The sequence below is a fragment of the Liolophura sinensis genome, chromosome 13 (assembly GCF_032854445.1).
Source record: "Liolophura sinensis isolate JHLJ2023 chromosome 13, CUHK_Ljap_v2, whole genome shotgun sequence".
Taxonomy (NCBI): domain Eukaryota; kingdom Metazoa; phylum Mollusca; class Polyplacophora; order Chitonida; family Chitonidae; genus Liolophura; species Liolophura sinensis.
Genome location: NC_088307.1, coordinates 9,196,389 through 9,210,967, shown reverse-complemented (window position 1 = coordinate 9,210,967; position 14,579 = coordinate 9,196,389). Strand labels below are relative to the sequence as shown.

The following is a 14,579-nucleotide window of genomic DNA, read 5'->3' as shown; positions in this document are numbered from 1 at the left end:
CAAGTGACATTCGAATTCCATCAAGACCCACAGAGGCTGAGGACTTAAGGTCTGAGATAACAGAAGTAACATCACTTGGTGTTACATGTGGAAAAGAAAAATTACTGGGCAAATGGTTGGCTAAAGTAATCTGTAAAACTGGTCATTTACTGCAGGAATTTGTGCGTTCCAAACTACTGGCTACAGAATTAAAGTATTTATAAAAGCTGTTTGCCATCGTAGCAGTGTCAGTAATGTCAGTACCATTTGTTCTGAAGGACAAAGGTTGTTCTCGAGACTTCCTGCGATTCAGTAATTCATTTAAAACTTTCCAGGCACCTTTAATATTGTTGTTTACCTTATTAAATTTGTTCTCAAAGTAGTGTTTTCTTGCTAAGCGAATACTATTGTTTAACTTGTTCCTGAAGGATCTGTACCTTTTTCAGATTCTTCATCTCTGTGTTTAAGTTAAGTCAATATAATCTGTTTTTTTCAAAGATAGATGTCAGAAGGCCGCCTGTTACCCACAGTTTTGTGATCTTTTTGTGAAATTTATGTTGAGTAATGGGAAAACAGCAGTTATAGATGGAGGGGAACATTCAACCAAAAGTGTCCATAGCATGATTGACATCAGTTGAGTTTAGAACAGAGTCCCAGTTTGTATTTTCTGCTTCATCAATAAAATTTTGCTTCTCTGATGCAATGTATTTCTGGTGCTGCAATTTTTGTTCTGTATTATTCCTACAGTATCCTTATTCCGTGATATGAAAAATGGAAAATGATCTGTTATGTCTGTTAGTAGGATTCCAGAAAGAAGATACTTATCGAAGCAATTTGTGAATATATTATCAATTAATGTTGCTGATCGAGATTGTACTCTAGTTGGCTTAGTAATTTGGAGGAGAAAGTGAATTGATTTCATTATTTCAAGAAAGTCTTTGAATGGAGCATGATATTCAGTTTTTAAAAGGTCAGTCTTAAAGTCCCCCATCATAACGGTTTGTTTTGACTCTCTTCGGCATTTTTCTGCGATATGTAATATATGATTATTAAAATCATTGACATCTTTACTAGGTGATCTATATACAACACCTATAAGATATACGGACTTATTGAATTTAATCTCTATGAACAGACATTCACAACAGCCAGAGTCTCTGTGAAAACTTAGATCTTCCCTTACTTTACATGATGTAATGTCTGATGTAACATAGAGAGTGATGCCTCCACCCTTATGCTGGGTACATTGCAAAGAGAACATATTGTAACCTGGAATTTCAAAAAATTCTTAAATGGTTGAGTTAAGCCATTTCTGTGAAATGCTTGCTCAGCTTCTGGCAATCAAATGAAAAAACTGATAGATTGGTTGTAGAGTCAAAATTTTGTAGCCGAGGTTCAGAATTAAAAGACAGTTGAGAAAAGTAAATTGATTCATGTGAATTGGCTTCATTCCAGTGCTCTGTCTCATAGTCGTTATTGTTTGTACCTGTAAGGTGTGACAAAAATTCTATACAATACAGTAAAACTTGATCAGACAAGTTAATCCTTCTAAGCTTTTAATCTTTTCAAGACTGTTAATCTTTATATTCGACGAAGCCCTTACCCACTGTGTGAATAAGTATTTGTGTCACTCGCTCTCGGAGATGACGAAGGATTAGTGTGATATAAATAAATCCCACTGTTTAATTCTCACGCATCAGCAATGTGAGTGAAACTTTGAGTGAACTGTAACAGATTTGAGTAAATTTCACAGAAATTGTCATTATTAAAAGGAAGTTTGAAGTGAGGAAACCTCCAGAGCGATGTATCGGGCGCGTGAGAAAGGTGATCTGACTGGAAGGCAAATACAGTAGATTAAAAAACAGCCTCTCTCATCGTATGTATAACCTATCACGTACACACGCACAGTACAAATTATCAACTTGTATGTCTCCAACCGCGGCAATAAATCAACAACAGTAACAACGTCGCAATGTGGCGATACTTCAACTGAGCTAAGCCTCCTTAAAAGAAGGCAAGATTAACTTTCTTGATCTTCTTTTTCTTGATTGATTTCTTGATCGTCAGATTAACTGACGATCAATTAAGCTGGATTTGTGAAAGCCAGAATACATTCTAATTAGGTATTTCTAATTAACGTGTTTGAAAAAGTATAAGAACTGTAGTGCTTGTTAACGAATTTATAACTGTAACTCATGCTACATTACTAAATTACTTACATGGGCTTTCTATTGGATTGCACTTATTTTCGCGGAAATGTGTTTGCTGCGAAATCTATGAATGTTAGTATCACGTGAATAAAAAGGCTTTTACAGTATTTGTAACCTGTAGAGATACAAGTAACTATATCCATAACATGCTTGGATACAAGTAACTATTTGTAAAATGTATGAAGACAATTAGCTGTTCTGCATCCTTAAAATGTAGGTATGTTCATCACATGCCCAGATACAGTAGCTATATCTGTAGCATGCTTGGATACAAGTAACTACCTGAGAAATGCATATATACAATTACATGTAGCTGTTCCCTATCATCACATGGTATACAAATAGCTCTATCAGAGACAAGATATACACAACCATCGTTTTGAATCATGCTAAAGAATCCTTCCCTAAAAGGAATTTCTTGAACTTATTCTGTTATTGTTATTTAATTTTTTGTTTATATTTGTTTCAGAAGTTTGAGTTAAACAAACATCGTCACAACAGTTCACCTGAGTCTTCTCCTGAATTCTCCTCTGTTCCGCACAGAAGGCATGATGGGAAATATAGTTCTCACCATGGCAACCAGTCACAAATTTACACCTCCACAGGAAACATAACTCTTCTTAAAAAGCCACCACGCCATAAACTCAATGCATATTCTGGGGACAGATTGTATTACAATACTGGTGGCTCATTTGTGGACATGCCCAGAAGTCAAAAGTCAAGGTCAGGTAATGACCTTAGGAAGGCAAGGTCAGAGGAACAACTGTTAGTAATGGCCGACGTCCATGACGGATTATACAGTGTGGCCAAGGTGACTATAACTACCCTAACTAACTATGATATGAAACCCTGTCCAACTTTAAATCTACTTTACTAAATATTTGTGTCCATAAACCATTTAATTAATCCACGGTTCTTGCTATGGTTAAACGAGAAAAAAATGTTTTTTTTTTTAAACGTCCATGATTGTAATCTTCCTGTGAAATTGAAACATATTCATTGCCACTGAGCCAAATTGTATCAAACTCTTGAGAAATGATTTTTGTGGTATGTTTGTTTGACATTTATGTGCTAATATTTTAAGTGAACTGGGATTTGTCAACCCTGTGTACAAGCTATAGGTTATTTGTTGATAAAGGAATGAAGATTGTATGTTGAAAGAATTGTCTCCCTTGGTGGCGTTATGGTATTATGAAGTTGTTAACACAGTTAAATTTTTGGGGTAAATATTTGAGAGTTTAACATAAAAAACAAGTTTAGCATTAAGCATTCCAGAGCTTTCCCATGCCCTTTAAATATTTATTTATTTATTGTTTGAAAGCCTGTTGAAGAAATGAAGAACCCAGCAGAAGGGGACAGTGGGGTTTACATGAATGGGAGCAGTGGTAGTGACAGTAGTTCTCCATCTAATAAGTAAGTGTGTGTCGCACTGCAGCCCAAAAAAAAAAAAAAAAAAATGCCAGTTTGATTCCTCAACTTTAAAGTTTCCATTTGCTACCATTTGATGCAAGTAATGATGTTCTTTGAAAGCAGACCGTTTGGTTATTAGCTCAATTTTAAAGCAGCTCCTTTTAACTCCCTTTAAAACCTCTGATGAAAGAGGTGTCTTCTTAAAGAATCTGTATCAGATTCTAGTCATTTTGATGCCCATGTAAAAGACTGGCCTTTCAGATTACTTTAAAAATGAAGTTAATTATTATTGATCTTGCTGTCAAGACTATCCAGATAATGTTTTGATAGTAACAGTATTGAAAATTGAGCCATTAAATGAAAAGAAAATGAAAAATTAAATTTGAAGCAGATTGAATGCAAGCCATTAATTTAATAAGGTGCTTGAGAGCAAGCCATTCATTTAAAAAGGTGCTTGAGAGCAAGTCATTAATTTGAAAAGGTGCTTGAGAGCAAGCCATTAATTTAAAAAGGTGCTTGAAAGCAAGCCATCATTAATTTGAGGCTGGCTGAGAAGAGTTATAGCCAAGCTACAGGTAGTTAAAAAAGAAGCCATTAATTACTAAAAGCAGCTTGGAAACAAGCAGCTGATTGGAATGTTGTTGGAAAGATGCCTTTTCTTTGAAACCGATTGAAAGACATTAATTTGAAGATTATGTAAAACAATTAAACCAATGGTTTTAAGCTGGTTGAAAGAGAAAGCCATTGATTTAAAAATGACTGAAAAGAAGCCATAAAGTTTAATTTGACTGAAGGTAAGCAATTAATTTAAATTAAAGAAGGCTTTATGACACATGAAGTTATTACTGTTATATATGTGAACAAGATCAAATACACCGAGGTATTACACATGGCGTGTAAAATGGTGTGAGTATGTTGATACTGTTTCACGGTTCACTGTTTGTCATAAAGTGAAAACTTTCGAAAAGTGCATTGTTCTTTTTTTAATTTTTTCAGACATCTTGACAATGGGCCAAAATATGGACAAAAACAAGTCAAAGGTAAGAATCTGTTTTATTGTGCATTCAAGGATTATTGGAACTAGAGAAACTCTTGCTCCTATAGATCATGTAGCCAGATGCAGTAACCAAGAACACTGAAGTGGTGTAGTTAAAGCCCACTTCTAGCTCACTTCTATCATTCCACTACCATTCACATTGATGTCTGTGTGAATGTGAGTGACCAGGAAGAATTTCATGTGAGTTTTTTACAATACCATGTAATCGAGAAGAAGATTTAAAGTGGCAGGCTATTAGCTCACTACTTAAGCAAGCTTCAGTCAGGGTCCCATCATTCCTATACCATTTCATTTTGATGTCTGAATGTAAAGGACATCAGGAAGGAATTACAGTGCCAATCAGGCTGAGGGCTGTCTCTGATGAGCTATTAGCTCACAGAAACATATAAATCAGCCGCTCAATCAATCAGTCAACTTATATAAGTTAGTGGGCCTTAACACGGGGTATGAACAATCAGTCAGTCACCATGTCTTATCATGGATCAGCCAATAAACCTAACCCTCAGGTAACATAATACCTGGCTGATTGTATCTACAGGGGCCTAATGTATGTAGACAGGATATATCCATGGTGGTAATTTGTGCCTATACAGTACCTGCAGATCTCCAGTTGAGGATTTTCCGGCTTCCAAAAGCGGACACAGACTAATTAATATTGATTTGTCCACTCACACACACTGCTAATAGGTGTGATGCTTGACGAAGGCTCCAGTAGGTGAAAATCATCAAATTGATTTTTTCCAAGATTAAATGAGTAGTTTAGCAATATAAGCAATATGAAACTTACTTCACCCAAAGATATTAAATACTAGTCATGTGGATTTTGCTTAGTTATTTTCACGAGAGCCACAGGATTTTGGTTAGTTATTGTCACGAGAACCACAGGATTTTGCTTAGTTATTGTCATGAGAGCCGCAGGATTTTGCTTAGTTATTGTCACGAGAGCCGCAGGATTTTGCTTAGTTATTGTCACGAGAGCCGCAGGATTTTGCTTAGTTATTGTCACGAGAGCCACAGGATTTTGCTTAGCTATTGTCATGAGAGCCACAGGATTTTGCTAGTTATTGTCATGAGAGCCACAGGATTTTGCTTAGTTATTGTCATGAGAGCCACAGGATTTTGCTTAGTTATTGTCACGAGAGCCACAGGATTTTGCTTAGTTATTGTCATGAGAGCCACAGGATTTTGCTTACTTATTGGGGATTAAACAAATTGTGGGTTAATTTAAGTCCTGTTTATTATTTACATTGGATTTGCATGTCCATAAACTGATGCATTTTTGATTATTAATTTTTTATGCTTATCTAATAATGCATTTTAAAATTAAAGTTCACTGGGGGTATTGTAGACACTTATAGAAGGAAAATGACAGTGATTTGTTCTTTGTTATCAGTTGTCAATCTGAGAAAACCAGAGTAAATTGTATAGCAACAGGCTTTTCTGCATTCTGTTATCCCTTCTCAGAAAATGTTGTGACTCACTGGTTGAAGACCGAGTATCACTTACCTGTACTTGCTCCTCTAATTACAAGTTGATTAAGTCACCTGAAGGATTTAATTCTTTAGATATACAAAGTGCGTGATATTTCTTCAATGCTCTGATTTCTGGCCAATAATGGTTAACCTTTTTTTATAATTATATGCCCTGGATAATAAATGTTTTCCCAAAGAAACATTAATTTTCCGTACTTGACAAAAAATCAAAGAATAGTTAACAAAAACCTCAAATCTGCTGAGCCCTCTCCCTTCCTCTAGAGCCTCACTTGCTTTTACGCCTCTCACCTGTGCTGCAGAACAGAGAATCTTGTTAGCTCTTTGTGATGTTCACCAGAATGAAATGTGGGTACTTTGAAGCCTAGGAAAACATGGATGATTTATCAAATATTAAGCAGATTTCCGTGGCATTGCAACTTGGTTTTGGCCCAGGGCTCAGAGTGTCAACAACATCTACAATGTAGAAGTACTTAGAAGTCTGAACTAGACGTTCTGTAATTTGTTCACTATTTGAGCATATCAGACGGATATTGTACTTTAGAGATCCTAACCAAGGTCATATGCAAGTAGTAAAGTTCTTTTGAATATACATTATTGGTTTATTACTTCTTGAAGTAATATGTTACTTGTCTATGTTTCTGATGATTATTAATGTGTGCCCAGAGATTTGAGTTGCTGTACATCATCAGTATAACTTTATATTCTTTCATCAGTCTGTATTGTAGTTACACTGTCATGAGAGATTAAAGAGTTAAAGTCATCTCTATTAATTTAATTTTTAATGCGGAAAAGGACATTGTAATTACTGTATAAATAGTGGTAATAATATAATATCTTTTATCTTTGGATTCATTGTGGATCTTGTATTTCTAGATGCTTTAATATCTAACTGCCATGCAAGATTAACCATGTCTATGATGGATGGTTGTCTCAGGTGTGCTCGTGATGTATCTTTGATCTCAGACACACAGGTAGATATTAAACATTGATGAAGAAAGGTCGGTATCCTAGCAACAAACTCATATCAGGATGTATGTTCAGGCTTGACAGTTTTGCATTTATGTAATGGACGCCTTGGATAGATTTCCATATTCCTGATTGTTATGAAAATATGATGTATACAGGTATAAAACGTTAAAGTCTTTCATTGTTTATGAGAGGTAAATGTGGAAAGTGCTTTATTGAATGCATCGGTTGTTGTATTAAAACGTGGCATCTTGCGGAATAAAATTGATTTTTTTGATTAATATAAGCATCAGGAATTATGGCATTGTTGCCATATGCATTGATAATATAGAGGAATAATGCAAATTTTAAAATCTGTTTCGTTCGTGGAGGAATAGATGAATAAAGGCTTCTGATAAAGGTGCAGAGGCCTGTTATAGTCAGAATGAATATGCCTCCCATAATTGTTTCTTTGATAAAGGTAATGTAATCGAGAAAAGATTTTTTTAAAAAATGTTTTATGAAGAAGCCGCCCTCTTCAAGATGTGTCTGATGTATCTTGTGGATTGTAGAATTGATTTTTTGGATGAAAAGTTGCACAGATTTGCGTAGATGTAAAACTATGGATGTGTATAGAGAGACACGGCTCTTGTGTTGTCTAGATGAACAGAGCTTAAGATACAGAGAGGGGACCTGCTGATGCTAGCATCTGTGTTGCCATAAGTGGCGTTTTGATTGCCATGGTAACAAGCATCAGTATTCACAGGGAGTGGCACTTTGTTTACCTGGCCATACCTGCACAGGTGTGTTCTTTGGTGGTCACAGGAATGATCAGTCTGTTAACCTTGTGGTGTGGGTGACTGAATTCTCACCTGTTGATGAGGGTTGATTCACCTGTGTGTTTTATACAGGTATGTGTTTTGTGCGATGTGTGATCAGCTGTTCATTAGCAGTATTGCATTGGGGTGGGAGTGGCAGGCTCTGTAGGCTACTGGTTAGGCCTGTTGCATTGCATTTGCAAGCCGGTGATTTCATTTCAAGGTACGTGAACGTTTTGCAGCCTCAGGCCAGATGTAAGAGTTTGTCAAGTCTCGTTTGTACATGTAGCTATGGCATCAGGTGTAAATGTTTTATCAGGTTCATTAATTTTGATAATTTGAAAATTTATACACTAACCATTGTCATGATCAGGAGGATTTTCTTTGTTATATTAATTGCTATGTTTTAATTACAATATTGGAAATATAGTCCAGAGGGATGTTTTCTCTAATAATGAAAGATATCGGCAGTTACATACATCAAAAACATGATCCAAAAGAAAAAATATCATGTAACGGAAAAATGTTTTGGTTTTGCTGCTGTGCGTTATATATAGAGTAAAATTGCTTTTTATTTGATAATGTTTTAAAACATTTAAAAAAACTGAAATGCATTAAATGCTTGTTTAAATTCAGATGTACGTGTGGACTTTAATAAAGAGTACAGAAGTTATTGTTTGAACTCAAGCAAACTCAGTACAGTGAGTGGTATAAACATTATTATAAAGGCAGAATTAATCTTCAAGTACAATCAGGTGTATTTCACATCATCATCCATTAGGTGCTGCATTTGTGTGTTGCCATGGTGACCAGGTGGGCATGGGTCATTTAGTTTACCTGTCTGGTGTTGTATACGTGTAGTTGTGGATTATCAATCTGTCCCTTTGTCATTAGTGTCCCTCTGACTGGACAATGTCCGTTAATGAATAATCCATTTCCACACCTGCCTCAGGTGATATAAGGGTTAACATTAGGCTCCAGTGGCCGGATGATCTGTGCCCAGTGCACCTATCACAAGAAACACCCAGCAGGAAGTCAGACAGCAAATGGAGGGGCAATTACCTGTCATCAACACAGTCAGGTAACCCGGACTGGTGATGATTTAAAATCTGGTTCCGGAAATATGTGATTTGATTGGTTAGAATTTCACCTGGCCAGGTGCACATAATTATATATACATACCTGCACCCCTGTCTTTTGTGATGCTGCTGACAGGTATATTGTTAGTCAGCGGGAAATAGTGGCTGTTTCTGTTTCGAGTTGCGGATCATCAAACAAAGCTAAGTTGTATGGATCTTAGCTAGGGCAGAGGTTGTTCATAATCCAAGGTGTGGAATTCCTGTTGAAATTCACATGTGGTAATTTGGATGTCTTAATTTGACTTAATTCTCACTCAAAATATATTCATGATTTTGATTCCTAAGTGGACAATTATTATCTTGTCAACTTTCTTTGCGGAAACATTTCTGCGATTCTAAAATCAGATGTGATGTGTATGGTCTATCCTGTCGTCATTTGATTGGTTCTTGTACAATTAAGGAATTGTGGGAAGTGGATTGGTCCCTTACAAGGTGGATCCAGGATTAGCAAATGATGGTTCACACACGATATACAGCATGGACGGCTGTTTGAAGATTAAACCATTGCGTATCCCACGACCCAAACTCCTACCCTGGGCTGATTCACAGGAGATTTTAACTGTAGGTTTAAATTAATTCAAACTTATTTATACCTGAATTTTCAGTTTTCATGTGTATTTCTTCGTTCTTTGGTTTTCATGTTTTGTTTTTTTAAATTAATTCTTGAATGTTGTAGCTGCATGCATTTTACAATCAGGTTCGAAGTGTACATTGTAAGAATAAATTTCAATCAGGTAAATTTGTCAAACATTTGTAATCCTCAGATATGCTTCTTTCATATTTTTTGATACATATTAGTTCATATTTTTAGTACATGGCTGTGTAGTGCTTGATTCCTGGGTTTCCTAATTTTCTAACATTTTTTAAGGAATTTGATCAGTCCTGTGCTCAGGCATTGATACCATGTGTTTCAGTTGGTATAAATAATGAGGAACGCGTAAAATTCCTTGCCGCCTGTATCAAGATTGTCAAAAGCTGTGAACTCATTTGTTCTTTCCTTTATTACACATGCTCTGCAATGTCACAGAAGAAAACAATACATTCTGTCTTTGTAGCTCGTCCTTGAGTCTCCCATTGCACAAATATGAAGCATCGTGCAGTTGGAAAACGTAAAGAACATGTTGGAATACGTGAGAATTTTAAAGCATGTGCAGTTGTATGGAACTATTCAAGTGTGGCAAAATTTAGCTTAAGAAAGTACTAAAATCTTTTTGATTGGAAATTCACAATTGCACTATATGTAAAACGTACCCTAATTCGTGGACATTTTCAACTGCCTCAGCAACCAATATTTTGAAACATTCTGAGAGGACTATGGGGTATAGAGAAATAATTTGCACAGTAGTATGAAGATTACATCTTTAGTGCCACTAACAAAACATTACAGTTTCATTTTCCTAATAATTGTATGCATAAATTCCGCTCAAAATAGTGCTTTAGAGGTTAAAAAAGATGAAGATTTATAGGCCTAAATTTTAAACTTTTTCAGCGGCCTAGGCAACCAATATTTTGAAACATTTTGAGAGAACTGTGGGATCAAGAGAAATAATTTGCACAGTTTTATCAAGTTTACATCTTTAGTGGCACCAACAAATCATTGAGGGCATTGAAGATTTTCAGTTATATAGAACTGAATCAAAGCCAGATTTTTTAAGGCATATAGCAATTTTTTCGATAATCTACCTCTATTTTCTGCATATTATCCATACATTAATCCTGTAACGTTGTGTTGTATGTTGTAGCTGATTACCGAGCTGAAGCACATGAACCTTCTGCTATTAACACACATACACACACAAAGCTATCGCGTGATTGACTTCCAGCGATAGTTTAAATATTTGATCGCTGTGAATGAGATGTATCAGCTGCAGTGTTGTTAGACTTCAGTAGGCCCTTTAATGAGGCTGTTGGTACAGACGGTAATGACTTTACAGTAGCGCTACAGAAATGTTGTTGGTACAGACCATAATGAAAAAGTACAGTACCGCTACAGAAATGTTGTTGGTACAGACCATAATGAAAAAGTACAGTACCGCTACAGAAATGTTGTTAGCACAGACTGTAATGAAAGTACAGTACTGCTACAGAAATGTTGTTGGTACAGACCGTAATGAAAATACAGTACCGGTACTGCTACAGAAATGTTGTTGGTACAGACTGTAATGAAAGTACAGTACCACTACAGAAATGTTGTTGGTACAGATTGTAGTGAAAGTACACTACTGCTACAGAAATGTTGTGGGTACAGACTGTAATGAAAGTACAGTACTGCTACAGAAATGTTTTTTGGTACAGACCATAATGAAAGTACAGTACTGCTACAGAAATGTTGTTAGCACAGACTGTAATGAAAGTACAGTAGTGCTACGGAAATGTTGTTGGTACAGACTGTAATGAAAGTACACCACTGCTACAGAAATGTTGTTGGTACAGACGTAATGAAAGTACAGCACTGCTACAGACATGGTCCAAGAGAGTGCATGTGAAGAGCTACTCTAGTTCCAAAGCATTAATTATATATTTTTTTAAAAATATATGATAGAGATTCAAACAATTCAGATTGTTTTCCTAAACTGAAAAGCTAGACATTGACATGTCTGTGTCTGTTTTGCAAGTTAATTTTCTGTTGCTTTCACTATTTGACTGATATTAAATCAGACAAGCACATCACATCACCTATTGCTAAGGTTTACACTGTTAAAATGGACAAGCATAACTCTGGATGCTATTAAATTATATACCATGTATTTATTTGATTGGTGTTTTACACCACACTCAAAAATATTTCACTTTAATATACAATGCAGCCAATATTATAACGGTGGGAGGAAAACCTTCCATGACCATCCTGAGATTGCTGGAAAACCTTACCCGGTACGACAGTGATGGCATTGGTGAGAGGCTCCTGGGTCATTGTGCTGCGATAGCACACTAACCACTGGGCCATGGAGACTGCTGAATAAAAAACAGATCGTCTTTGTTAATGATGAAATAATTTTTGATTGAAATCTTAAAGTGTTCCCTTAACTCTCCATTTGCAGACTCCTGACAGAGATTACCCATCAAACAGTCCACAGGACAGATCCACCCATCCAGTTGCCATGGTGAGTGTGCAGCTGTCAATCAAGATCAACCTGGGAAATACAGGCTATGTTACATTAATAAACAATAAATAAAGCCATTCTTACAGAGAGATACAGCCCTGGCTGGCTAAAGTGGTCTGGGCCCAGTTGTTCAAAGTGTAGTAAACTTAATCCATGCAGGTTAAATATTAATCCTAATCTGATTAATCTGACATTATAATCTGGATTAAAGTTAATACGTCTAATACACTTTTGAACAACTGTAGCCAGAAGGAGTATCATAGAAAACATGTATTATTTAGAACTGATGACTTTTATTTTGTAAAATATTAAATTCAGTGCCTTTTTAACTGAGGCAACTCAATAAATGAAAGTGATCTTTTGTGAATAGTTTTCAATATTTTATATACAGTTCCCTGCTAAAATGCACTGATTACTCTGCAAGTGTCACAATGCGGCTGGCATAAATAAGGGACCTCACCACGAGGTTGTAATGTCAAAATTCCCTTATTGGAACCCATAAGTCCTAAGAACAAATAGAAGCACGGAAATCTTCACAATTGAATGTCCAAAGAGTGGATTAATCTTCACAAATAGATATTTATTTTCAAAGTGAACCTGATTTCTTTTATAGTCAGAATGACTTTTGGAACTTCTTACCCTAACTTTTTGGGGTATGCAGTAGCTGGTCAAGAAAGAGGCCAGTTTTCATAAAAGTTAATTGGTATAAAATCTTCAAGCGCCCCATCTCTTTGATCCGTAAATACATGCACTGCTTTAGGACAAAATCTGAATATTAAATTTGTCTGAATTAATCCAACGATTTCTTCATTCTCTGTTTCCCAAGGAAACTGATATGGGAGAATTTCTTGACATGTGGAAGAGTAAGTACGGAAACATTCATTTTGAGCCAATCACAATCTACAAGACAAAACCCACGCTTGGCTTGGCTATAGAAGGCGGAGCTAACACCCGACAACCTTTGCCACGAGTTATAAGTGTGCAGGTACGTCTTGACCTATAAATTTCTTTAACTTTTCTTTAACAATTTTTTTTTTACAAAGACTGAAAAAATTATTTCTTGATTCTTTTTTTCATATCTGTTTGATAATGAATACAGAATGATGTCTTCTTTCTATACCCAGTGCACAGAAAGTGTGTACCCCAGTACATTAATTGTGTACTCGATTACATGTAGTGTGTACCCAGTACATTAATTGTGTACTCGTTTACATGTAGTGTGTACCCAGTACATGAAGTGTGTACCTCAGTACATGAGGCTTGTGAGCCTAAGTATTACTAAAGTATTGTCTTGTCTCAGAAAAACATTTTTCTTGCCGCTATGATTATGCCGACTGTTTGATATATATATATATATATATATATATATGTATTTGAAAGTCAGTGACGGAAAAATTCAGATTTGTAAGTACATTTGCTTCAAGAAAAAAATGAACAGTTGACGATATAAACCTGTGAAACCTATATTTTCACAAAAAATTTTGATCATTCAATGTTCTGTATATTTTCAGCCTGGTGGCTCGGCGTATGAATCTGGTGGGATAAAAGTAGGCCATGTTTTACTGGAAGTAAACAGGCGCTGCTTGGTTGGGATGGAGCATAACGATGCAGCGCGCGCCATTGCTGAAGCCTTCAAAAATAAGTCCTTGGACCGAATGGAACTTTTAGTGACAGAAACAAGTACTGATGTCAAGGCTATTTTGGAGAGATGCAGAAAATCTTAAGGCGTTATTGACTTTTCAGTGACTTCTTAGACATTGGAAATGTCAGCAGCAAATTTGAATTGCTCTTGAACTTTGCAAGGACAAATGTTGGGACTTTGGAAAGGACAGCAGCAAGTTTGAATAAGTCTTGAACTTTGCAAGGACAAATTTTGGGACTTTGGAAAGGAAAACAGCAAGTTTGAATAACTCTTGAACTTTGCAAGGACAAATTTTGGGACTTTGGAAAGGCAAACAGCAAGTTTGAATAACTCTTGAACTTTGCGAGGACAAATTTTGGGACTTTGGAAAGGCAAACAGCAAGTTTGAATAATGTACAGATTTGAAGAATCTGATCTTGTAGTTGTGATACGTTCAGTGCATTGCAAACTTGTGCAAAATGAAATTTATTCATGTACCAAAATGAGGAACTGAGAACTCTTTCCATGAACTGCATGTGCACAAGATTACGATAACAGTTTCAATTGCAACCGGGGCTCGATATTTTGGAACAGAGTGTGAAAAGTTGTTTGATTTTAATTGTATTTGGAACAGTGTGTATGGACATGGATATGAATGAACAATTGAGCTCTTGGTTAGTTACAGGTTTTAGGAGAATTGCGGATAGAAACCACGGAAACGCATTGTATCTTTATGCAGTTAATCTCTGCTCTTGAACACATATATTACAGATATTTCTCAAGTTTTATGCAAATGATGTTTA

The 14,579-nt window shown here is 36.0% G+C and overlaps 2 protein-coding genes across 2 annotated transcripts in view; both read left to right on the top strand.

Moving 5' to 3' along the window:
- The window catches only part of LOC135480827 (whirlin-like), a 36,270-nt gene extending 32,664 nt beyond the window's left edge, over positions 1-3,606 (top strand). Inside the window, exons 10-11 of the mRNA XM_064760755.1 lie at positions 2,659-3,000; positions 3,511-3,606. Of these exons, the coding sequence (XP_064616825.1) occupies positions 2,659-3,000; positions 3,511-3,606 (438 nt within the window). The remainder of the gene's footprint in view (positions 1-2,658; positions 3,001-3,510) is intronic.
- Positions 3,607-4,606: 1,000 nt separating this feature from the next.
- LOC135480826 (whirlin-like) lies at positions 4,607-14,253 on the top strand. The gene is made up of 4 exons (XM_064760754.1): positions 4,607-4,639; positions 12,093-12,155; positions 12,982-13,140; positions 13,667-14,253. Exons 1-4 carry the CDS (start codon positions 4,607-4,609, stop codon positions 13,877-13,879), a joined length of 468 nt encoding a protein of 155 aa, XP_064616824.1. The 3' UTR covers positions 13,880-14,253.
- The last annotated feature ends 326 nt before the right edge of the window (positions 14,254-14,579 follow it).